The 26,290-nt window shown below is 48.8% G+C and overlaps 1 protein-coding gene across 19 annotated transcripts in view; it reads right to left on the reverse strand.

The window, feature by feature from the left end:
• The window catches only part of MYT1 (myelin transcription factor 1), a 52,038-nt gene extending 26,381 nt beyond the window's left edge, over positions 1–25,657 (reverse strand). For 5 of the 19 annotated variants that reach the window (XM_085519713.1, XM_085519708.1, XM_085519711.1 and 2 more), the window contains exons 1-3: positions 21,372–21,824; positions 7,544–7,644; positions 1,405–1,459 (exon numbers count right to left, since the gene is read on the reverse strand). In XM_085519713.1, the coding sequence (XP_085375839.1) occupies positions 1,405–1,459 (55 nt within the window). In that variant the 5' untranslated portion in view covers positions 7,544–7,644; positions 21,372–21,824. Of the gene's footprint in view, positions 1–1,404; positions 1,460–7,543; positions 7,645–20,712; positions 21,825–25,457 lie in introns of those variants that run through there. The other 14 variants (XM_085519704.1, XM_015881709.3, XM_032448584.2 and 11 more) reach the window with 6 other exon arrangements.
• Positions 25,658–26,290: the final 633 nt, after the last annotated feature.

Genomic DNA, 26,290 nt, shown 5'->3' on the forward strand with positions numbered 1-26,290 from the left:
TTTTGCACAGTTCACTGCTGATTTGCTGCAGTGACCACTTCTACCTCCGTCACATCACCAGGCACATTTTTCTCCTCCCTTATCACACAGGCAGGGCTTTTAGGGCAGACAGTGTCTTGTAGGGGTATTGGTGATTATCCTTCATTGTCAATAAGAGGACATCCCACTGCTTATAGCAACAACATGCAACATCACATCATTGCTGTAAACCTCCCATCCAGCCAAGAATCCAAACAATCAGGAGGGGAAAAAAAAAGCCCACAACATGAGCTAAATTTGCCCAGGCTAAAAAACTATCACACGCTTGCTCAATTTGTTTGAGCTAATTGGGTTTCCTGGGATCCAGCTCCCAGTGGGATGACTCACAAGCTTCAACAAACTGGAGGCACGGGCAAGTCCCACAGTGCATTCAGTAAATTACCTTTTCACATCTAGAAACCCAGATTAGAGTGTGGTGATAGCAGGTTGCGAGAAAATAAATAGAATCAGGCCACTCTCATTAGCAAAACTGAGCAAGCACTTCTACAGAGGTGCAACAAAACAATGAGACCCACATAATCCAGCCTGATTCAGCACAAGTGGATTTTGCTTTGGTTTTTAGAAGATGCTGAATGGTACAGGGAGAAATATGGGCCAGGGTAAAGTGAGGTGGTCCGGCACAGATACAGGGTGAATCTGCAACCTCCACCTCCATGTAAGCCAGCCCCATTCATCCCTCCCCTCCTAATTCCACCTTTGCAATTAATCAAATCCACATCCATAAAAATGAATACAAGCTACAAGGGTGCTGTGCAGCCACCATGCGAGGCCACTGGGCCACCCTAGTGATGCACCACGCACTGCATCGCAACACCTCACCTCCTTCGTGAAAGAAAGCACAGGATGAGAGAGCTGCACGTATTTTAACGCTGGAAAATAACAAGCAATCAAGCTTTGCATTAACAAGTTCTCTGTCCTCACGTCCCTGCCGACAGCCCTGTTTGCTTCTGCCGCATGCACTACTTCTGCCAGGCACACTCAGATGTGCAACTTCAAAGCTGCTGGCGGAGTGCGCATGATGAAAGCCCTGGGAGCTGATCTGAAGCTACAGCGATTGCCATCCCATAAAGCAACGCATGCAAAGGGGCTTTTGCTTTTTGCCTTTTTTTCTGCTTTTTTTTTTTGTTTTGTTTTTGTATTTTTTTTTTGTTTCCCCTTAGGTACACGGGATGATGGAAAAAAGGAAGGAGGGTTAAATATTACAAGGAGCCATACAAGTTTGTGGCTGAGAGTTTTTCAAGGCTCATAGACAAAGCTCATCAGAGGCAGAGATTTAAAGAGCCCCCACCCAGCGTGGACCTGGCAAAGCAAAGCCCTTTTAGGACAAGCAAAATGCAAGGAGCTCAGGGACAGCCAGCTGCTCACCTCTGACGGACTTCGATCGTGTGCGTGCTCTCTTATCATCATTTTCTAAACTCATCTGGAATGGAAAGAGAAGGTAATTGTGAAAAGATAGCATGGAAATTATCGCCAGAAGCAATTATCCCGTGTGGTTGTAGCTCTGTGTAAATAGCTGAAACAGCCCTTTCTTGCACTGCTTGCAGCGTTAAAGCCAAAGTTATTCATTTTAAAGGTGGAAGGAACTATTTGAACACCTAGTGTTAGCAACTTGATGCTAATTTCCACATCCCAGGGCACGGGGAGGACTCTCTACTGGTAGGGACTACACAGTTGGAATTGCCCCATCAAAGACAGCCATGGGGTCCAAGAGCCTCTTGCTAAGATCAGAACAGATTTTTCAGGATTCACACCAAAACAAGGGACCCAAAACCTGTGCAAACAGCCACCAAACTTCAGCATTCTATGAATATTTGGTGGAGCAGATCCTGTGCCCAGGAAGGGTGACCCCCTCTTATAATGCACTAAAGAGCATCCTCTACTCTGTGCTCAGATTTGACACAGAGGCTGCATCTAAATAACCCCTGCACAACGTGGACATCAAACAGGAGGGTCTGCAGGGAATGCGGGCATGAATAAGTAACATCACGGACTTCAAAGCACTTGCTATTAATTAAACATCACAGCGTGCCATGAGGAAGACTGAAATGCAGCCAGCACTCGGCTGCAGCACGGTCCCCATGCCATGGTATGGATGAGAGAGCTGAAATTAGTCATAACCAGAGTTGGTAGCAAAATCAGAGGGTGTCCAGGCAAGGGGACATGACGCAGCCAGGATAGCAGAAATGAGATGCATTTCACTTGTGAAATTGCCAAAGGGATCAGAGAGCTGATTTAATGCATCACCACTGTCCTGCCCAGGGGTATCGTGGCTGCTTGGGTGAGTGTTGCCCAAATCTCACTGTGCAGCCATCCAACAGGAATGGGGCCCTGAGCAGCCTTATCTGCTGGGTAGCAACTAGCCTACAGCTGGGAGGTTGGAACAAGGTAATCTTTAAGGTCCCTTCCAACCCAGCCATTCTATGATTCTTTGTTCTACAATGAAGGTCTCACGGTCACAACATCTGAGTCAAACACCAACAGGGTAGACAGAATGGCAATATGAAAGGCAGAGAATGAGAGCCTAACAGATTGGGAAGGAGGTGGTTTTGGCTTTAATGCAGAACATGATGTCCTGGGACATTTCTTCCTGGGAAAGAGAGAAAGAAAGAGGGCAGAGGGCTGCTTCCAAGAGGGATTTGATGTAACAATAACAAATGCCCTTCAGCACATGCTCTTTGGAGCACCCTCTACAAGTCCAAGCTGAATCCAACCAGCTCCTACACCATCTCCAAATGAGGAAGTTTGAAAAAAACCTGAAGCAACTGATGCATCCTGTCAGTATTCAAGTCTTGGCACCACGGTGTAATGCTCCGCGTTTATTACAATCTTCCCAATAACACAGCAGACAATTACTATAATTCCTATTTTTAAAGCCCCAGCTCCCTACGGACCAATGGCTCACGCTTAAAATGCGGAGAGGAGCAGGTGTCAAAGGGACTTCATTACATTTATGAGCCTTTCAGAGCCGCCCAACGTTCAGCATCTTGCTAACACCATGCACTGACAATGCTACGTGGAACTGCTTGTGCTACACCAAAGTGAATTTCAAAGACTGGTTTTTTGGTAGTTGTGTTTTCTGTTTTGACAGCAGTCCCAGGGACTGTTATGCCTTCAGCTGGTGCCTTGGCAATGTGGGTTTCATGATAATAAATTATTTAGAGTCAGTATGGGGCAGGCTGGGGGCAACCGAGACAGTTCACGCATCATCATTAAAACAACCTAGAGGAAGGGACCAAAGGGAAAGCATTGAAGCTCTGGTTCTCAGAATCAGTTGCAGGAGGTTGCATGAAGCCACTGCCCTGTGGTGTTCTCAGTGAGAAGCCCTCCAGACAGCACTGCAAGGTGAAACTGCAGGTCACACCGTGTTTGTTTGTGGTCCTGGAGACCACTGGGGCACTTATATTTGTTCTCCCTCTTGCTTGACTAACAGCCAGGCTGAGAAACTCCCTAGATTTCATTATTTTTTATCACTTAATGGAAAACTAGCAATTAGAAAGGAAATCTGGAAAGAAATGATTGCTAACAGATGCTGGCCTCTGTGTATACACGAGTTCAGCTAGGACAAGGCAGGTCTGTACAGCTCCTCCTCACTTTAGAAGCCTCCAGCAAGTCTCCCAACCCTCTTCCATAGGACCAAGCAGACAACAGACCCTACATGGAGTCAGGATGCTCACACTGTGGCTCAGCCACATCACTGAGGGCACCCCTGCATCCTTGATGCCTTTCCTCCTGTCCTGTTCTCTCTGAAGGTCCTTTGGTGCAGGAACAGTTTATCACTGTGCCTTGCACAGAGGATCTTCCTGGCATAACACAAGCAATACTGATGGCATCCTGATGCCTTCTATCAATAGGGCTCAGAGAGAGAAACTCAAAAGCCAGTTTAACACAAGCACTGTGTGAATTTTAAGAGCCTCATCACACAGTTGCAGTCCTGCTCTGCTCCCAGGACCACAGCGATACAGTGTGGGAGCAGCACAACAGACCTGACGTGTAGTCTTTACTGACTAACTACAGAGTTGATATTTTCATCTTCTCTTATCTTAATACACGTTTACTTTCAGAAGGAAGACCACAACAGTAGCATAAAACCTCTGGAGCCTCCTGAGCTCGACCGCCCAGGTGCACTGCGCTCCAGCAGCTCTATGCAAATACCCCATTAAGGGCTATGCTGAAATTCCCCAAGGTCAGCAGTAATACTTTATATGTATTCAAGAGCAGCACGGAGCTCAGAGAAAATAAACACGCTGAAAAAGCTCTCAGCCGGACAAAGGGAGGTGAGGATTCAGCAGGAATATTTATTTTGCTCTGAAAGCAGCAGAGCTGCCATCGGTGCTTATTTGTGGATATTGCAAATTGCCATTTACAAGAAGCTGCATCTGAGGGACAGACAGAGTGAGCTTCTGTTTTAAGCTTTAAAAACCACCAAAGCCAGATTTTCTCAGCAGCAGGTAGAGCAGGAGGAAGAAAATGACAGAAGAAATGTTTTCCTATATAAAGGTTGAAAAGTGATTTTCTACTTGGTCTTCCAGCTCAAATGAGACCCTTTCTCCAGTTCAAGGGAACAGGCAGTGCCAACCACCTAACCTAAAAAGACCTCTCATCCACTGCAGGAGGGCAGCCCAGCTCTCACAGCCCTATTTTAGGGCTTTGTTCAAAGCCAGGGTGAGCTAAGGGAAAAGAGAACAGTGCATGGGAAACCTCCACTATCTCCAGCCTTGTCCCAGCAGTCAAGCTCTTTCAGGCTCTTATCAAGGAAGACCAGTTTGCTGATGAATTTGAACTCCCTTCCCTGCCAGGGATCGGATCATAAGCCTGAACCAACCCAAAGAGTAAAGGATGTGACACCAAGGTCTGGCTGGATGACTGCCCAGAGGACTATGGGAGAAATTCATGTCAACAAAACTACCCCTCAGCACCCACCCAATGGTAGGGATGAGTTTGAATGGCTTGGTCCAATTCCTCTTCAATTTGATTTTTAGTTTTCAGAATGGAATCCCTCATGGGATACCACAGGCTGCATGTGGACGGAGGCACTTGGACCTGGGTGACCAAATGTGCTCTTGCTCCCTACAAAGTGCCACAGCATCAGCACTCACTGCAGGAAACGCAGAGACCATCCTGCTGTACTTTCTCCAGCTGCTAATCTTTAAAGAAAATAAGAAGGGACAGAGGAAGGAACACTCCTGTCTCAGAAACCTCCCTCTGCTTTCACAGGGGGATGAATGTTGCTGAAAGCTTCCACACCAGCCCAGGAGCTGCTATTTTATAACCATACTCTGAGGCAGAGTTTTTCCCCCTGCTGCTTGATTTAAATCCTCCTGACATCCCACCTATCGTAAGCCCCACTCGGCTGAACAAAATGCTGTCTGCCTGAGAAAGGACGCCCTGCTCAGCAATCTCAGTCAGGAGAGGATGTTACCTTGACATCTTCAGGTGAAAGAAAAACACAGCTTGCACCCCCCCCCCCCCCTTAAATAAGAAGATTGCAGCCACGTTGCAAACACCCTCCTAAAACTATACTCTCATTTTTTAGTCGCCAAAAGGATCCAATCCCATACACATACAAGAAAAACTACACCAAAAAAAACCTCAAATTAAACATTTACAGAGTGCTAATGCTCTGCCGCTGTAGCAGCAGCATCTTCTGCACGAGTGAAGCAGAGCAGAAGAGATGCTTCCAAGCATCACACTTGACACAGCCCCAGCTGCACCGTGTGCTGCACGGCGCTGGCATTCAGGCTGATTTCATATGCAGCAGTTTAAGTCAACATACACTTTCTCCTCTTGACTGTTTGAAAGTGCTACGGCAGGCAATCCAAACGCCATTTCACGTGCAGAGAGACCTAAGTGGCTCAGTATGTACAAACTGCTCTTACGCTGAAAGAGGAGAGATAGGGAAGGAAAAAGAAAGGAAGAAAAAAGAAACCCCACAACTCATCAATCCCATTGTTTTCAGACATGGGAATAAGTCGCCATTTTCATAACATTATACTCAAGAGGCAGTTGCTAAAGCGAGATGATGAGCACATCTCCAAAGAGGACTCTGGCAGCCCCTGTCTGAGCACCAGGGGCCTTAACTGCACCATGGAGCTCGCCAGGGTTCAGGAAAATTGGGATTTAGGAGGAAAAGATTCGTTTCCCTGCCAGCCACTGGGGCCAGGATGGATGCAAGCATGCCAGGTGCAGTTGGGTGCATGCATGGAGCACCCCCCTCCCTGACACCCTTCAGAGATCCTATTTCAGACCTGGCAAGAGAAATGCTACCCTGTGCCTGGAATTCTTGAGAAGCAGAAATAAGTAAAGGCACCCAGTATCCTGCTGGCTTTCCAAGCTGCACATCCTGGAGGTTGCGAGCCATAGCTGGCATGGAAAGCTACAAATAAATATCTGTATTTAGGTGGTCCTACAAAGCCAACTTGTGCCAAGACCAACACCTGCAGGCACCTGGTCCCCAGCATCCTCAAATGCTGCTCCCACTCCTGATGCCCATTTACACTGTGTTGAAGTGCAGCTGAGCAGAGCACAGAGCTTCAAGAAATGGTTAACATTAGCAACGTGCTTGGCAAAGGCAGAGCGCTAGATGAGCACCAGGTACCGGGTACATTACCTTTTGTAATCATCACTTTATTAACATACAACAATCTTATTAAATCTCATCTAAGTGCTTATTTGGCAGGTTCAATAGAAAAGCCTTAATTGAGCTGGTTTTAAATATAGCAACAACTGCTTACTCTGCTTTCTAAGAAGGTGCGAGCGTTCCTGGCAACACCTGCATGCAGCTGACAGCTTGTTAGCCATGAAGGATGTGTGCACTTGCTGCTGATTTCTGCTGCTTTGGGGTTTTCCCCATGGCTTGGTTTGTTATCCCTCTTTCTACACCTCCAAACATGAGTCACCCAAGGAGGGCATCCTCCACCTCCCAGATGGGTCTCTGTCTGTCCTGGATGCTGCGCTTTGCTACCCAGGAACTAAATGGGGCCGGAAACTCCATTTGCGAAATGAGCAGCCCCGTTCTGTGCTTAATTAAAGCTTCCTCATCTGCTGGCAGCAGTTCTGTGCGAGGTTTGACAGCACTGCCTGGACCTCTTTCATCAGCCACAGCTGCAGCCGGCAGTGGGCGGTGGGATGAATGGCACACTTGTCCTTGTGGCTTCACCTGGCCTGTGCGGAGCTTCTTCCGACCAAACTGCAGAAAGAGCCCATTTTTATAGCCCTGGGACCAACCTCAATATCCTACTCTGAGCTGTTCTTGAAGTACGAGACCAGGGAGGAAGAGAAGATGCAAATATCTGGCCTCGACGCCAAATCTTGGCAGCTGGAAGCCTCTCTGTCTGCACAGCCCATGCAGGAGGTTCAGCTCAAACAAGGACTTCCAGTTCCTTCCCTTCCTGGGGGTGAAGCTGCATTCCCTCCCCCCCAGCCCAGCTGGTCCAGGAGAACTGGAGCAGCACTTGGCCTTCATCCTGCTGCCACCATCCCAACAAAGGATGCTCATGGGGCTCACCTTGATGCACGTGCCGTGCAGGCTGGCGGCTCCCTCGCAGCTGCTGATCTTCTCTCCGCAGGTCCACCTCTGGTTCAGCAGCTCACCCCGAAACTCATTTTCTGGGAAGGGAAGAATATGGGGTCAGGAGGATGCAAAGTGGGGGTGCCCAAGTTACAGCTCCTGACGGCATAGCAGGGAAACACTATGGGAAGCACATACTTTATAAGCAGACTCTTGGCACTTTCCCTTCCTCTAACACAACTTTAAACACACCCAAAGTGTTGGTGCCAGCCCTGCAGCACACAGGTGGCCCCACAGCTGCGAAGCTTCCTCTCCTGCATGCAATAATGGAAAGCATTTGCCCCAGGATTGCAAGTCCCCAGCATCACAGCTCACTTGGGGAAATGAGGGTCACTTTGGGTGCCACCATCCCCAGCCTTTCCCTTCAACCTGTAATTGCAGCTCCCCATGGCACTGAGCAGTGAATAATGTGCTGCCTGCTTCCAAGCCCCCCTCCATTCATCTTCTGCTGGTAAAGCAAAGGAGAAGAGCGAATCCCCAGCAGTAGTCACACACTGCATGCTGCAGAAGAGCCCAGGGCAGCTCAGGGCTCTGTGTCTGCTGCCTCAACAGGCTCCCACGCTTCCCTGATATTTCTATTATTTGGGTGATCTCAAAGCAAAAGCAGGGAGAAGGCCAACATACACTGAAAAAAGATCTGGAAAAACGTTTCCAGCAATGGATAAGTATCATGGATAACTTGCTGTGTGTGTAAGACACCCCCTGAGCAGCTTCATAAAGTTACAGAATGGTTTGGGTTGGAAGGGACCTTAAAGATCATCCAGTTCCAACCCTCTGCCATGAACGGGGTTGCCAACCACAAGATCACATTGCCCAGGCTCCCTTCCAACCCAGCCTTGAGCACCTCCAGGGATTGGACATTCACATCTTCAGAGCTGCCCTTCCACCAAGAAGTTTGTAGGAGAACACACAGCAAAGACTGAGGAAAACACCAAACCTCGCCTGGGTCTGTTCTTTATCTCCAGGACACTGAGGAACAGCCATATCCCACAGTGCTTTTAAAGATGTACACACTGAAGGACTGGGACAACTCGATCCCTCAGTCACATCCAGCTTAAAGCAGCACCCAAGAGAGATGACGGTGAAAGTCACCTTTGTGCATTAGCTGTAAAACCCTTCTGAAGCCAGAAGAGAAGTTCAGAGGACTCTAGTAGGTTTCATGGGAGAAATGCCTGTGCTGGAGACCCTGCTCCAATCCCTGTCTGAAGCACTGGGTCTCCACGAAGGGCACAGGGCTTGGAAGCAAAATGTGAGAGCTGCTGAAAGATTGTTCTGCTTCAGAGAAGCTCTGAGGAAAGGAAGCAGGGAGGCACAGATGGCCAGGCAAAAGATGACAAATGAAGGAAGACATGGGAAAGAAGCAAGGAAAGGACATAGGGAAGGAGAACAGAATGGGAAAAGATTTATATATTTCAGTAAGAAAAAAAGAGATGTTTCTGTAACACGTACATGGAACATTACAGCCTGCCTGCTTGTCTGAAGGGAGACATTTCCGTAAGCTGTAGGCTATGAATGTGCCAGGCTGATGGCACACTGGCTCCCAGCCTGCTCAGCATCCTCCAGGCCCACTCCTTGTCCCTCATCCCAGCCCGGCTCAGGTGGCTGCAGCAGCTCCATCACATACGAATCAGATTTCCCCTGCTCTGTGCTGCTTACATGCATCTGGTCTCCAGGGGGGATCAGCTTGCACGCACTGTGCCCTTTCCCCTCATCTCCGGACGTGGATTCAGCAGAAATACAGCTCACTTACACGAAGGATGCTTATTAACCCCTGCCTGGACCACAAAGAGGGAGATGCAAGACATCACCTTCAGAACCCTATTTTGCCCATATGAAGCAGATCTCAGAGGGATCCACACATTCTGCAGTCCCCTCCTGGGAGCCAGGATAGCCAAAGATACCAGCCAGGAGCACTTGCATCCACTTCCCCTTGAAAAACAGCCCTAAGTGCTCCTCTGTCTGACAGACCCCTGCCTGATGTTCACATACAGCCTTGCCCTGCACTCTCCACCCTCTGGCCAGGTCTGTCTCACTGGTTCCCTCATTAAAAAGGTTATTTTCCCACCAACATTTACAACAGTCCACTCCAAGACATCACCACATCCTCTTCTCAAACAGTTTCTTTCCCAGTCTTTGAGACTATTTGTCCCTTCCTCTTGTTCAGAGACAGCCACTGGGGAGGTCAGTTGTGAACCAAAGCATCATGAGATGGGCAGAACCTGTAAATCCTTTGGGTCAGTGCTATCAGCTCCAAATGAGAGCTGGGTGCTGTGAAGGGAGAGCACATGCAGTTCAGCATTAATCAGAGTTGAGTGTATTTTACTTTCCAAGGAGAGCAAGTGCTGATGTGCCACAAAAACAGCAAAGCTCCCCAGACAGCAGAAATAACCCCCCAAAAGATAAATCCATATAAAACTCAGGAGTGCAGAAGAGAAGCAGAAGGTGGGGCTGGGGGAGGAGGCTGCTGGGTGGCTCCAGTCCCAGCATTGTGGGCAGCAAACCTGCCCCCAGGGCTGTGCCAAGGGCAAGGATGCTGCAGCAGAGCAATGGGGTGAGAGGCTGGGTACTGAGGAACAGATGGGGAAAGGGCTTTACTGCCTCATATCCACATCGCTGCGTATTTAAACTGAAAGGCCAGAAGAAAAACAGATCAGTCTTCATTTGTTCCCCCAAGTGCAAGAGGAAGGAAGAGAGTAGGAATTTTTCTTCATCATCATCCAAGCACATTTTTCATGAGAAAAGTGAACCCTGAGCACACTGCATCTTTCAGTTGGGGTGCCCTACCAGCTGATGTGGGCTCACTGCTCAGGGCCGACACAGCAACAGCCCCTTTTGGACCCCTTCTTTCACATGAATCAAAAAAGCCCACATAAAAACAAGCCTCAAATCCAAATTCATCATCTCTGAGCTATGAAAGTCACCAGTGGGTGCCTCTACCATCCCCAACACCCTGCACTGCTTGCTGGCTCACTTTGCACTGTATCACCCCTACCTACCGTGCTCTGCACACAGAGCTGCACTGAAGTCGCTGCTTACACATGCTGCTGCTGAAGGAAATGCGTGGTCTCAGCCAGATACTGAGAAATATTGGCTCTCTCACCAGGTTTACAAAGAAATAAGGGAATATTCTATTTAATCACAGGGCACTTGAAAGTCTCTGCAGGTTCCCCTGCAGCTGCAGCGAGGAACAGCGATGGCATGGGGTGAAATAACTCCCGCATCCCTCTGTGGAGGCAGCTGAACACACACTTCTGCTTCTGCTGCCATTACACACACCGACAGCGAGGCATAAAGGCAAGGAGCTCCCAGCAGTGCCAAGTAGAATGGTGCAGGGCTGCATTTTCCTCACAAAAATCCTTGAGTTCTTAATTGCCCTTCCCAATATTTCTAAGAAGTCTTGAATGCCCTCTCACAGCACAGAAATACCACCCATCCAATGCAACTGTCACTCTTAGTGCAGCAAAGCTATGTTCAGTGCTTCAAATTTAACTTCCCAAACATGCTTTTAATTTAAGATTTAATATTGGATGTTAATTGTATATTGCATAGTAAATGACTGATCATTAAAACATATTAATTGAGGTTTAACAGCTGTATAATAGATACTACATCTCATGCTTATCAGCAAATATGATTTAATAATCAATTAGAAAGAATGGATGGATGGGAGGTGAAGCCAGGCAGTCTTCAGGCTGAATTTGTGTTTGCTGGTTGACCTCAAGAAGCTTTTCCTTATTAGGTTGGGAAGGGAGCTTGGCAATTGCCAAGCATATTGAGTTTGGTCACCTGGAGGAACCCCAAGAGTTCATTATCCATGAATGTGTGGAGCACTGGACATTTTATAGACTCCTGTTGCTCCCATTCCCAGCCCCATCACCACATTGTCCCAGCACCTCTCACTCTCACAGCACAATGCTCACTGTCCCTTGTCACCACATCTCAGCCACGGAGGGCTGGGCAATGCCTCACTGCACCCTATGCAGAGACCCAACCCCTCACTGAGCACCTGAAGTTGCAATCCCACTCAGCATTGACTTAGCATGTTACGCTACAAACCACACCTACAAAGAAAACAAATGAGGCTACAGCCTCTCTTCAATCAAGAGGAGATGCTCCAGTGTGCATGGTCAGATCATAAAGCTTTTTATTTATTTATTATTATTTTTACTCTTTTTCCTCACAACTGGCAAAAGGACAACACACAGTGCTGCCAAAGACATAGATGGTGCTTCCCACCTTCCATCCTTGTATCCCTCGTGTACCCTTCAAAAGAGGAAGAAATGCTGCGCACCCCCTAACACTGCTATGTGTGCATTGCTCCTTAAAAACAGTGATAAAGAACAAAAAGAGAGAATGTCCTTCAGCATCCCACCTTCCCCAAACTCCTTGGCTCACTCCTTGGCTTCTTCCTTCCTCACAATGGGTGCTGCCATGCTCACCCACAGCGGGATTGCTCCTTCTAGCGCCTTCCTCCTCTCCACCTTTCGTGCATAGACACGCTCACACACTTGTGCCCAACATGTGTGCAAACAGGCGTGTAACACATCAGGCATGCAGAGAGCACCTCAGAGAAGCAAAGAACAGGATGCTGCTTTCTTCTGGCACATTTTCCTTGTTGTTTTGTTCTCATCTGGCTTTCCCAGTACTTCCCCTATTCAGTAAAAGCCAAATGCAAACCGCGTCCCTTAATCGCCCAAACAGCCGCTCACCGCTGAGAAAATAATATAGATGTAACTTCCAGCATCACACACTTTCTTTTCCATTTATATGCAAATGCCGACCTTTCACCCAAGCTGTCTCAAAGAAGTATTTCCTTAAAAATGCAAATAGCACGTTGCAAGCAGTTACTCTAGCTGAGTCTTTCTTATATTATTATTATTATTTCTTTTAACCTCACCAGAGCGGCAAAAAACAACCGCTAAACTGCACCCCGGTAATAATTACTTTTCCTACCAAATCCAAAACCTCCTTGGAGCCAATGTGTCGAAACACCAGCGGGAGAATTCATCGCTGATGGATTTCTAGAGCTGGTTTGGGATCGCAGTGTCTTGGGCCAGGAGGAAGGAAGCAGCTCCAAGCTGAGCTCATAGAGCCACTCATCCACCTCCCAAGGGGTGAAAGCAGGCAACCAGTCAGCGTAGGTGGATGGCAATCAGATTGAGCTGGGTGCAGAGCCAATTTGGGTGTTCAATACCTTGTGCTCAAGCCACTCTGTCATCAGTTGGGATATCAAGAGAAGTGGAGAGGCAAACCTGAGCATCATATCTGCTGGAGGGGATGCTGGCAGTATGTTTGGGGAAGATAAATGGCAGTGGCAATGAAAGGGGTTCCTCACGTACAGAAATATCAAGTGAAGAAAAGGTATTGACAGACAGCCTTCCTGGGACAGGTCACAACATCAGGCATTTTTTGGAGTAGCAAATATACAACTCTGCAGAATTAGGGAAAGTGTTAAAGGAACTGGTGAGCTCTGAACTGATCTCTTCTCCATCACCTCTCTGCCAGACCGAGGTGCCAAAGGCTTTTTAATACGCTGAGTTTAATCTTCCAAAAACACCCCAGTGATCTTGTCACTAGGTGGACTTCAATCTGCCCTGGGACTTTATCCTTCAACCTCAAAATGAATAGAACAAAACTGCTACTGCTCAAAGGTGGCTCATCACTGACTGCACAGAGGCATCCAGGGGAGCCCTTCAGTCCCCAGCACAGGGCTGGGACCCACTACCAGTGTTTGCTGCACAGGGATTTCAGCACCAGGTCAGGTACCAGAGGGAAAAGCCGCCTCAAGGAGCCAAGGAAGATGCCAGCAGTGCCTCTGACGCACAGTATGATGACTAAGTGGGCTACGTCCCAGCTGCCAGCTTGTCTTTATGATATTAAGCCTTTCCTCTCCGCTGTCATATCAGAAGTGAAAACTTGACACGTAAGTGTGTGTCACACGGACCCCAACAGACAGCAGCAATAAGGCAGGAGTGGAGGTGAGCTCATCATACCCACAGCTCCCTGGGGAAGCAGCCCTGCTCACAACCCCCCAGCACACTCAGCCTGCAGCCATCCCCACGCTGCCCACCTCGCATCAGCATAATCCAAATAGCTTTATCAACTCAAGAGCCTCCGCTGCTGGAATGACACAGCCCTCCAGGATGAACACTTGCTTCAGATTAAGCAAAATCATCAAATATGCAAAGTTTATAGCCCTGCTGGCACCGCTCTTAGCGCTCCTACAGACCCTGTATAATTGAAATTAAATAGAGGCAGAGTGATACCTTGCTGTCTTTCCTATAGGAGTCAGCTCTTTAAAGCTTGGTGAATATAAAGCATGGAGAATGGCACACCTGGGGAGGTGACAGGGCAGCAGTGGGTGCTCTTCAAGCACCTCAGCTGAGCCCACCTGCAACTGTCCCAGGTAAACCCCCCCAGGTGGGATGTATGGATCCACTGCCTGACCCAAGCAGCAGCCAGAGGTCAGCCCAAACCTTTAACTTCACTTGCTGGACACTTGCTTGGTACAAAGCTTTAATCTTTGGAGGAGAAAGTTGCGTATCAGCAATAGAAGCTGGAGCTCACAGCTATGACAAGGGCACAAACTTTCTGTCCTCTCAGCTGGAGCTGGGCTAACTTTGCCCAAGAACATCTCCCACACAAAGCTTTGAGATCATGCAAATAAATATTTGTTGCATTTATCAGGTAATGCAATTAATAGGACATGGTCAGTGAGCGCAGCGGGGTGGGTTGGGATTGGACTTGAGGATGTTAGAGGTCTTTTCCAACCTCACCACTCTATGATTCCACCTGACACAGCCAGCAGGTGCTGAGTTTTGACTTCGTTTCCTCCCATCACTCTGCTTTGCCCACACCATCTTCACCACTACTTAGCTCAGCTAAACGCATTTCTCCTTCTTCCAAACCCCAGCATTTCTGCTGCTCTTTTCCAAGTTCTCAGTGCATTCATCTGTTTCCCACAGCATGCAAAAAAACAGACAGGTAACGGCGTGCTGAGAGACACTGCATAAAGCAAACCCCTCGGGACAGCTTTCCTGGAGCCGTATTCTCAGACATCTGTTCACAGCAGCCCTGGCCCCAAAGAAACATCAGCCCTGGATGTTCCTTTGGAACCACACTCTGATGTGCCAGGCCTGGATTTGTATTTTAATTCCTCCTGCTGGGGAGGTTCCTCAGTACTCCGTGTGCAGGCAGTTCGGTGTTCATCACAAAACTTAACCAGCTCCCATTCAGGGATCCCAGGGTCAAGCACAAAGCAAAGTTACTCAGCACCAAATTGTCAGTTTTAAGGGATTGCTTAAGAAAGAAATAAAAGAAATTCAGAAGTACTCAGAGCATCGCCTACAGAGCTTGCCGGCAACACCTTGTTTTTAAATACTATGTGCATGAAAGCTCCCCCAGAGACATCTCTCATACCTTATAATAACATTCACCGGGGGGATCCTCCTAATGTGGGGTTTGAATTCACTCCTGTTCAACACACCTCGTCCCTCTGCTCTCAGAGCCCAATCAGCTGACAGCACTGGTGAGGCTGCAGCTCAAAGAGATGATCACAGCGCTCTGTTTTGCCCTCCATGCTGGGTAGAAAAGTCAGAGTGTGACCCCAAGGAGGGAACACCTCAAAATGGGCCTGACTTGCAGATGCCGTCCCATGCAAAACGATGTGCTCTGCCAAATGGTTTTAAGCAAAGGAACGAATGAGAAGAAACCCGAATCTCTGCTGCAGTTTATATTTAATTAGAGCAAAGGCAGCTTATGCAGCAGTTTCGGAAACATATTGTCTTACAGCATATTGGATATTTGTATCTTAACAGCTCAACATCGATTTCTTTTATGTGAAGGAAGAGAGGGAAGAGAACTGCATACCCTAAGTTGTGTTAGCTCCAAAGAGACTCCTGTACCACTTGGACTAATGTTTAGAGTAATCAAAGGCGTGAACTCATGTATTATGTATGGGAACGAGAGTTTTCAGTCTTCTGCAAAAAGGAATCTCCAACGTTTGGTATTTTGTTCGCGTGCTGGCACCATATGGCTCTCCCCTGCTGATATTCTTTCACACCAGAACTTTATGTTCAGATGCTTTAGTTAATATTTTACCCAGCAAGCATAAACAAGATGCAAAGATTGCAGTCGACAGCAACCTCCTCTTACGCCGTATCCCTGTGCTAACGGTGAAGGGCTTTTTCAGCAAGTCATTTACCGAACACATGTCTGGCATTTTTCCCCCTCCTTAGGGGTCCAGGCTGGGCCATTTACTTTAACTACATTAGCATCAAATAAAACAAGCAGCAAACCCAAGGAGGACGTTCTCATTCCTTTCTTCCAACTCAGCCTTCCCGCTGGTCCAAGGCAGAACTGGATGCCCACAGCGCTGCATACAAGTGCTGTGTAAGCATGACCTGTAAAGCTGCAGCTCTGTTTGCCATTACTAACTGGATTTTACCTCAGGACAGCAGAGTTGTCCCTTCTCCATCAACCATCAAACCACACCAGCACATCCAAGCTGACCTCCTCCATCAACCACACCAGCATAACTAAGCTGACAGCCTTGCTTTCCCCCCCACCCTGCCCCAAGACAGGCAAAGCTCCACTTCAGAAAGCTCCAGCTTAGACATTTGGCTCGAAACACCACATTTAGATTTCCTCCACCTCCCCCCAATATTCTTATTATTCTTTAATATTCTTAAAACAAACAGGACCTAACAGATGTCTTTCAGCCTGCACTCTTATTAATGAGAATATTGTAAGAATGGAAATCAGGTCACAAATGTTTAATACTTCGTTTAAAAAGTCTTCAGCTTCTTTAAAGAGTTCCGCTAATCCCAACATGACAGATGTACAAGGCAGTTTTGCTTGGGGCAGATTAAAGCTCTCGCTCTTTCATTTGGTCTGATTAAAATAACATCGCATTTATGCACCGACTTCAAAATAAGAAATTAAAGAAGAAAAAGAATAAAAGTAAAAAAAAAGAAGAATAAAGAGTGACCACTAAAGGCCAGATCACAACTGAAGCAGTTTATTGTTGTTAAGATGAAAAAAGCAAGACAAAAGGAACAGAGGGACAGACTGCCCATACCCAGGTTAGTGATAGAGCTCTGCAATGGAGATAAAAGGCGAATCTCTCCAAACAACGTGGATTTTTGTGTGTGTTTTGTGTTTTTTTTTCCCATTTGAAAGTGTTTATTAATCTATTCTCTCTGAAGAGAAAGTTCAATGAAAGATCAAAAGTATTTTAAATCAGGTGAAAATTGTATTAAAAAATAATAATAGAAATGAAGCCAAAATGAAAAGCAGATACTGCTGAGTTTGTCACTGTGTTGTTTTGTGCTCAGAGCCGGGTAGTAGCTGCTAGGAACAGCCTGGCTATTGGTCTGGACCTTCCTGGCCCAGAACCTTTCACTGCCCCAGCATCTCCATTGCAAAACCACAGCGATCCCTCTTGCTGGATCACCAGCCTCCACATTACAGCTGTCTCATGTACACAGACTTCTTCCCTTCAAACTCCAGCTCATTCTACCCTCAAAAAAACTCCCAAAGAGTGTATCAAGTTCCCAAAGAGTTGTTCCATTTTGCTCCAAGGTGTCCTCCCCACAGTGCCTACTTTGCAGGGCAGGGACAGCCTCCCCCAGCACAATGCCTTGTTTTGGAGCAGCACTGGGATGCTCAGGGACCCTACAGCACACACAGGGAAAGCACAGCAGCTCTGCATGCAGGACACACTTGACATTATCCTTTACCTTCAGTGTCTCAGCCCTATCCCAAAGGGCCAAGCCACCACTGGGAGCAGCTCCTTTCTCCTCAGCAAAAATAGTAAGGGAAAATAAGGAGTGGGATGTGTGGGATGGGGGAGGGATAGATTTCCTTCCCATCTCTGAAAGAATACCCAGAAACTGAGAGGAGGAGTGGGAACAAATCCATGCCAGGCTCTTTCAAAGAACAGCTGTAGGGCTGCTTCCCATAAAAGCAGGTAAATCTGGGGTGTGGGGCTGCCTTGCCACTTTCCTGGGTGTCAGTATCCCCCATGTGAGCAGCCATGGATAGAACAACATCAGCACAACTAATTCAAGATGGGAAGGAGTGCTGCACACAGTTGGGGGTATTCCCAGCTCTATAGCTGTGCAGTGTGGATCTTCCACACTCAGCTCTCGGGCACGAGGAGGAAAAGGCAACAGCTACAAAGTGACAAGAGACGTCCCTCATCATTAAGGAAAGAGCTCTAGCAGCTAAGCCATGCTGTTTATGGCTCTAAAAATAAGTCCCTGCTCTTCACCAACCACCACATGCACACACACAGTGCAGGGGAAAACCAGCTCTTGCTCTCCACTTTACCATCAAACTCTGGCATCTGTCTTCCCAGAGGCGAAGCAATGCTCCTCCACTCCCTCCCCTTTTCACAGCTTCTGGGAAGCCCAGCCCCAACACAGCAATTTCCCCCTCATGCTCAGGCCTTTACTGTAAAGCTGCTGCTTCCCCTTCATAGCTCTGTTCTTAGGGGGGCAGAGGGTCCTCTAAACCCCCCAAACTGCAAACACCTCTCACCAAACTGGCACCCTCAGGGTGCAAGAGGAGAGTATCCATCAGAAAGGGAGATAAGGACCTCTCTGCATCGCACTGACTGGCTTTTAGGCTCAAGAGCATCAACTTACCTGCCCCCTCCCCACTACCCCCACTTTCAAATCTCAAGGGAGAAAATGTGGGATTGAAGGGAAGAATCTCGTTTACATTCCTAAGCCTCAAAGCTCGTTCAGGGTGCATTGCTGACTTAAGAGTGAGCTGTTCTAACACACACAAAACAAAAAACAGAAAGAAAGGAGTGTGCCCCATCCCCACTAAGAAGCCAACTTTGGAGGCAGCATCCCTAAGCTAAATTACAACGTGGGAGGGGGGGTTGGGGGCGAAGTTTAGCAATGTCTGCTAAAATGGCAGCTGCTCTGACGCCGATCTACGTCTTGCATTCAGCCCTGCCCTCGTCATCTGACTACCAGGAATCGGGGCCGGCCTGCTCTCAGCACCGCCTCCCCCCCCACCCCCCCACCCTTGCACGCTGTTCCCGAACCCCATAAGCAAATCTCAGCCCACCCCGGTCAGCAGCACTTCGCTACTTGGGCTCATTGCAGAAGACCCGGCTCAGCTGCGTTATTCGCCATCCTAATGACTTCCCCCGCTGCCCCCCCCCAGGGCTGGAAGGCACCTGGGCTCATTGTGCCCCCCCCCGCTTCCCCAGCCTCAGCCTGGAGCGATTAACCAGCACAGGAAACAAAAGCCGAGGGAGGTGGAGGGGCTCCCGGCTCCGTGGGATGCTTTGGGGATCCACCATGTATATATGGGATACGCCATGTGACCATAGGGATAAGGGAGAGGTGTTGCCATCTCCAGCAAAGGGCTTGACCAAAGAGTAGGGAGCACCCCTAATCCCAACACCACACTTCGCAATGACACCGAGAACCACCTGGTCTTCTCCCCCCAGCAACGGGACTGGGGGCAGAGTCGGGCTATGAGGACTCCCTCCCCCCCCCTCTGCAGGAGCTCACATTTAAGGAGGCAGAAGTGGGGCGGACTCTCAGGGCTGAGCAGGTACCAAGTAAACACACAGCCCACCCCGACGGGACCCCCACACGAGCAACTGCTTCCCCTACCCCCAGCCAGGGGGACAGTGCCCCCAACCAGACCTAAAGCCACAGCACCCAGACCCCAGCTCTGCCGGGACACGAAGAACAACTCCTACATACTGTCAGCAAAGGAATAAACCCAACTTCGGAGGAGTTTTCCTACTCTTTTCACCAGTGCACGGTGAGAACCTCACAGATCTCTAGAATGCTTTAATAATCATTAATAATGAGTTCTCCTCGGCCTTTCCAGATCAGAAGAAGGAAGGGAAGGACAGGGAGAGGGCAGACAGCTTTGAGAGTGATGGAGCTGAAGGGAACAAGTTGTGCTGTGGGAGCCCTCGGGCCGCAGCAGGCGCTGGTCTGTGCCTTGCAACACGCGCCTGCTCCAATCTGCGCCGCTCGGGAACAATAAACAGGATCATACAAAGAAGTGGAAAGGCGGCATCTTTGCTTCTGGTTTCTATGACAGCATCAGAGACAAACCAACTATAAACTCTAATTCCTGGATTCCACCCCCCCTTTCCCTCCCCCCCAACCCCCTTTTGTCTGCCATTAATTAAAGTGGCCATATGGAAAAGGCTGATAATAACAGCAGATGAGCCAACGAGAGAGAGAAGGAAAGAAAAAAAAGAAATAACTAAAAGTAACGTCAGAGCAATTGGATTTACCCTGGGCTTTTCGCTCTTGTTTTTAGTGGCTGCTTGGAGCAAGGGGGCTCAACAATAGCAGCAGGAGAGCACAGCAATGGGGGCCCCCTACAGCTGCCCCGCACCGCTGGGCAAGTGGCATTTCCCCAAGGTCTGGAGAGCAAAGGGCAACCCCCAACCTGTCCCAGCAGCCCGGCTCTAGCTGGGGGGTGTCTGCATGCCCCAGGCCTCCTGCCCCAGGGTGGGTGATCCCTACAAGCTGCTCCTTTTGCATGGGAAAGCCACCTCTGGGGGTCCTAAGCACCCCTGCAGGACACCTCCCCTGGGAGGGTCGGCTCTGCCCGCTGGCAAACTGCGTCCTGAACTCAGCCAAACTCGCTGGGGTCAATTGCAGCGGCAGCGCTTCCTCAGGCACCAACCCCTTCCCTTCACCCTCTAAGCAAATTATCCTTGAAACAAGTGGAAAAAAAAAGGATCAAACAAACAAAGAAAAACCAACCTCACAACTTTGCTGAAATTGATAAAGAGATTAGCCAAGCAAAGCCTCTTCCAAGACAGCTAAAAATAAGAACCCGCAGATTTCTGCCATGGTCAACACACAGCAAGAAATCCACAAACATGGCACACTTCCCTTGTTCCTCGCTGCTATAAATAGAGAAGTCTCAAGTAACCAATATCGGGGGAGAGGAAAAGGAGGGAATGTTAAAAATAATAATAATAAAGTCCGCTCGCGGCAAGAGAGAGCGCAGGGCAGGAACCTCGAGCGTGCAAGCGCAACCCCCACAGCACACGCATATACACACACACATATATATATATATATACACACACATACACACTCACGCACCCCTCGGTACCAGCGGGGCTGGAGGAGGGCGGCGTGGGTCGGGGGGAGCCCCCCGGGGCCGCACGGAGCAGCGATCAGCACCTCAGAGAGCTCCGCTGAGCGAGCCCGTCCCGGCGCCCGGAGCGTCTTCTGCTAACACCGAGCACGCTTCCCTCCGGATAAACATCCACCGAGCCTTCGGTCTGTAAACCCGGCAAACATCCTCTTATCCTCTTCCAGAAATATTCAGAAAGTTTCCCAGCTGAAAGCGATGTTACGCTTTTTTTTTCCCCTCTCTTTTAAATATCTCCTCCTTTCCTCGTTTTATTTCCTCTTTTCAGTCAGAAGCAGAACATGTCCACTGGCATCTCGCAGCCGGCGAGAGAGCGAACGAGCAAAGATGGACCTAGGAGCATGATGATCATCATAAAATCCCCCTCGGTTCTCCAGTGCAGTTCGCAAAACAACAACCCAGCCTTCGTGCTCTAAAGGCGAAACGCCTGCGTCTGTTTACATCAAGTGTGTGCTCCGAAAGCCTTTCTCCTCTGCTTCAATCCAAGGGAGGGGGAAAAGAAAAAAAAAAAAATAGGAAAAAAAAATAGAAAGAAAAAAAGAAGAGGAAAAGAAAAACAGCCAGCATTATCTGCCTTTGTCAGCGAAAGAACATAATATTGACTTACCTTTCCCCACAGCTATTGTCTGCCCCTTTGCAAAATGACATCACGGAAACCAATCATGAAATTTGCATGGGGGAGGCTGTGGGGGGAGAGTTCTTGGAGGGCAGCCCACTTCCCTACACCAGTAACACGCGTGTAAGACGGGTTGTTGGTTTCAATTAAATATCTGATACTCCTTAGTGTGTGAACTCTTAAGCCTGCTAAAGGCAATGTCTCATTTACTTAATGACCGCTCTCATTAATGGAAATGGCACAGAGGGGGCTTGCTGCGCCTTCCCTTTGTAAATACACTACCCATGAACCCTTGGGGTTGCAATATATCTGTTTACTCTCTGAGGTGAAATAAATTTACAGTATAGCATCAAAAAGAGAGAGAGAGAGATGGAGCTGCTGACTTGAGTGCGCGGAGAGTTGGGGCTCTCCCTGCCTCACCAGCCCCTCTAGCCTCGTGCTCCCCTCCCCAAGACCCAGCAGAAGGTGAGTGATTTTGCCTGAACTGATTCATAATTAATATGCACGAGGCTCGGGGCTCCTTTGATGGCAGCAACACAAAAGGACGGCGAGCGCGACAAGCGCCGTGCCATTTCCCCCCCCCCCCAGCCCCCCCGTGCATCCCGACGCATGGTACGGCCCAATAATTCCTAATAGCAGCAAGCAGCGAGTGACAGATGCCCTGGGTTAGCACAGCTCCAGCGAAAGTACTTTACAATATTTATTGGTGGTTAGGAAGATGACCTATCACCATAAAGAACAGACTGGGAAATTTATCGCCTCTATGAACCTGGAAGTATTGCTTATTAGCTGATATACATATTCAAAAGCAAGTGCTTAAAAGGTATATATATATTTTTTTCAGCTCCTCTTAAATAAATACATAAATGACCCAACATTCCCAGCAGACATCACCTCGCCCCAGGAAGGACAGATAACATCTCGAGCAGGGTTACACTTTGGACTTTGTGACAGGAAGAAGAATGGCACAAAAAAACTCTTAAAAGAAAACACTGACTAGAACAGTTCAGAAATTGTTTCCAAGTGAGAAAAAGTGCATTGTTCCACGAACCATTTTCCTTCACAAATACCCCTGTTTGGTGGGGACGTGAATGTCAGCAGTACCAGACATCCCCCTTCCCTCCCCCCACCTCAAGCTGAAAGGCATCAGCACGCTACAGAGAGCATTAGTGCTGCGATCACAACTTTATGAAATAGAGGGAGAAACAGAGTCATGCTGCACCCGCCTGAGGTGTGGGAAGTGGGAGGTTCGTCTTCCGGCCCCCCCTCACTCCACCCCCAGCACTGCCGAGACAATTAAGACTTGACTGTCAACTTAATGAAGATTTTCAAAAACATGCGGGAGCTCACAAATGGACGGAAACCCCAGGAGCCCATAGAGATGAGACAGAGCAAAGGCAGTGCCTGGCAGGGGGAGCAAAGCACTGCTGGGGGCTGGTCCTCCCTCCCCTGCAGGCAGCTTGAGCCCCGACACTGGGCAGAGCTGCAGCACCTGGCCCCACATGTTACAAACTCTACCAGACCCCTACCTGGCATTGAGAACTTAAAGGATCACCAGACACAGCATCCCATAGAGCAGTATGGGGATACTGACTGAATTCCCCATCTGGGGGGTTTCGTTGAGAACAGGGTGACAAAAACAGTAATGATTTTAAACTGTTGAGGCTGCTCTAGAAATTCTTATGAGGGCTGTTTCTGTGGCTTGCAAGCCTGGTATGCTCCTAAAACCATAATTATAAAGGAAGTATTCGGCAGAGAGTACTCCTGAAAAGCTGTTTTCTATCTCCTTTGGACACACCACGAAGACAGAGATATTTTACATCCTAAACCTTTGGCATTCAGAAATTCTATTAAACTCTTATCTGCAGGCAGCAGGCCTGGTGCTACACTGCATCTCCATTGTTCTGCACCCATGATAGAATCAAAGGGAGGGACGGGAGGGCTCAGCTCCTCTCCCCACAGTGCTGCCTGGTGCTCTCCACTACTATTTCATTTAGAGATGCAATTCTAAAACTTGAGAAACAAAAGCATAGTAAATAGGGTGGTAGGTAGAAGGGGGGTCAATTTTCTTCCATGTGTTTCTACATAAATCTGTACACACTTCACATGTATATAAATAAATGTGTGCAAATATACCTGTGTATTAGCACATGGGCACTTTATTACTGCTATAGTTGCATTTATTGACACAATGCACACAGGAGTCCTAGGGTAGATCAAGCTCTCAGCTTCAGTACCATTTTATTAAGCTCTGGGTTACTAGAGGGTAACAGGAAACAAAGAGGAGCCAAACTTACCAGACTTCACCTTCCCCTCCTCACCTATTCAAGCAGCACAACCAAACACCACCTTATCCAGAGTTTCCAACCACTACTACCAAACAAAAATCCACTCAGCCCCCCCAGATCCTTCCCTACCACCCAATATCTCTGGGTCAGGCCTGTCATCACCCTTCCACCAGGGGGAAGGCGAGGAGACCGAGGACAGCAGCCGCGCTTGGTTCGGGTCAGCACCACAACAGCGGACAGCTCCTGAACCCCCTCCCCGCCCGTTCCAGCTCTCAAATCCTCCCCGACCCCTTCCGCGGCTCCGGAGTCACTTTACAGTCGTTTGAAAGCAGGAGATAATTATTGTGCTCTCCTCGGCCGCCTTATCCCTGAAGGGAACCGTGCAGCAGGAAGGTAGAAAATGAAATATTCAAATATTTTTCGCCTCCAGAGCGTTGTTTGAGATGAGTGCGCTGAGAAACCGACTGCACGTCGCCTGCAGAAATGAATGCCAAAAGGTTTCTTTTTTGTTGTCGTTTTTAAAGCGGATCCCCCCCCATCACTTCTGCCTTTATTATTATTTTTCCTATGCTGGTTTATTCAGACCAATCATTCCAACTTTCGGATTATTTAAGATCAAACTGCAATTGCTCGTGTCAATACAGCACATAAAAAACACCGCGCCGCATTTTGCTCGCTTCGCTGAGACTGTTTCAAAGTCATTTAGATCTCAAACTTTATGCATTTGTAATTGGCACCAACTTCTCCGGTTACCAGCTGGGGGTGGAAGATTTTCTTTCTTTTATTTTTTTTTCTTGTTTCTTTCTGAAAGCTTCTATGCAGATGGGCTGGCTGCCTTAATGCCTCAGACTACAATTAGTGCTGTTGTATGCCGAATAGAAATGGCCAGCATTAATATTGTATATGGAACAGCTGAAGGGTTGCGAAGAAACCTGCCCACTACAGGCCCCTGGCAGATGGAACAACATGCACAGGCACACACAACAAAAAAAACTTTTAATAACCCTTTGCTCGCTCTCGGGCTCGCCCCTTCTCCCCGATTTGATCGGTTCCTTCCCACAGAGGCGATGCCTTTGTCTGACCCACATCTAGAGCCTTTTGCTTCCCTAACGAGCAACAATTGGAGCAATCACCGTCGTTTGTGGAGGGCACCTGCGTTATCCCTGAACTTTCTCTTTGTGCCTCGGTTAATGCGGGAGCTGAAACACATCCAGGCACGAACCGGCTTTATATTTGGTAACACCCCATCCTCACCCCCCCATTGCAGAGCAGAAAACAAACAAACAAAGCAGAAAGCCAGCAAAAAAAAAACACCCATCTGAACAGAAGTGGCGGACAACAGGATTTTTTTCCCCTCGCCTTCCCTCCTCATCCTTTGTAATTAGCCCAAATGCGCGGACAAAGCCCCACAGCAGCAGCCCCGGAGCCGCACACGAACCCACGCACCCGCAGCCCTTCGGGGCTGAACCCGGAGCAAAACGAACGGGGAAGGAGAACCCAAGACTCTGCCTGCTGAACGCGAGGACAAGAAACCCGTTCTCTGAAACACGCTTTCCCACTATGTCATTAGAATGTGTGTGTGGGGGGGGAACCCCAAAACAAGGGGAGCAGGGTAGTTTATGAGGCCGCCATCCCCTTCAGTTCACCGAACCCCTTTGCCGAGGCGTGGCTTGGGCAGAGCGAGGCTGCTCGAGTACTTCGGAGGGGAAACAGAAGGAACCCAAACACCCCCCTATGCTCACTCCTCCCAACTCGCCCCCCCTGCATCCACCGGCGGACAGTTACGAACCGAGGAAGGTCCCGCAGAGCTTCATCCTTGCCGGGGAGCTGTGTCTGCTTTTCGCTGGAAAAGCGAACGAGGGGAGCGACGGGGTCCGAGTTTACTCCATCCCTGGGAAAAGTTGCCGTCCGGAGCAAAAACTTATGTGTGTCGGCGGCCAATGGGACCTCGCAGCAAAAACACTGCAGCGCAATCAGCGGCCAATCCGCGGGGGAGGGCGCCGAGGGGCCCCGTACAACGGATCTGCCTCCCCCCACCACCCCCATCCCCGCCCACCCCCCTCCCAGCTGTGCGAAGGGTCAGGGGGGAGAAGATGGGGAAGGGGAGCCGCTCCTTCTTCGTGTTTTTAATTAGGTAGAAGACAATGTGATAACGTGTATCTCAGTGAGGGGGTGTAATCCCCTCCACGCCTTTCCCAGGGGATCCCATCCAGTTCTCTATGTCAGGGGGACCCCAAGGGACCTCATCTGTGTTTGGAGAGTGAAATCTCCTCCAAGTCACCCTGGAGGTGGGCAGAATGACCATGCCCACAGCTACACCCTGGGCTGTTGCACCTCTTGCATGCCTGGCTCTGTTTGGGAGTGCATGAGTCCCATGATGGTTGTGCACAACTTTCTGGATCCTTTGGTCAGATCCTTTGAGGGAGGGAGGATGGAATCGCTTCTGGGAGAGATCCGAAATGGAAAAGGCTGCCCCTCTGCCTCCAAGGACAGATGGCAACATTGGACTGAACTGATCCCAGCTGGAGAGAACTGGCGACAGGCCAATGAGGAACACTCACTGACATCCCAGATGGAAAAAAAAACAAACACAAAAACAACCAAAAAACAAGAAAAAAAAAC

Source organism: Coturnix japonica, chromosome 19, assembly GCF_054131305.1.
Source record: "Coturnix japonica strain WE chromosome 19, WE-NBRP24, whole genome shotgun sequence".
In the NCBI taxonomy this organism is placed as follows: Eukaryota; Metazoa; Chordata; class Aves; order Galliformes; family Phasianidae; genus Coturnix; species Coturnix japonica.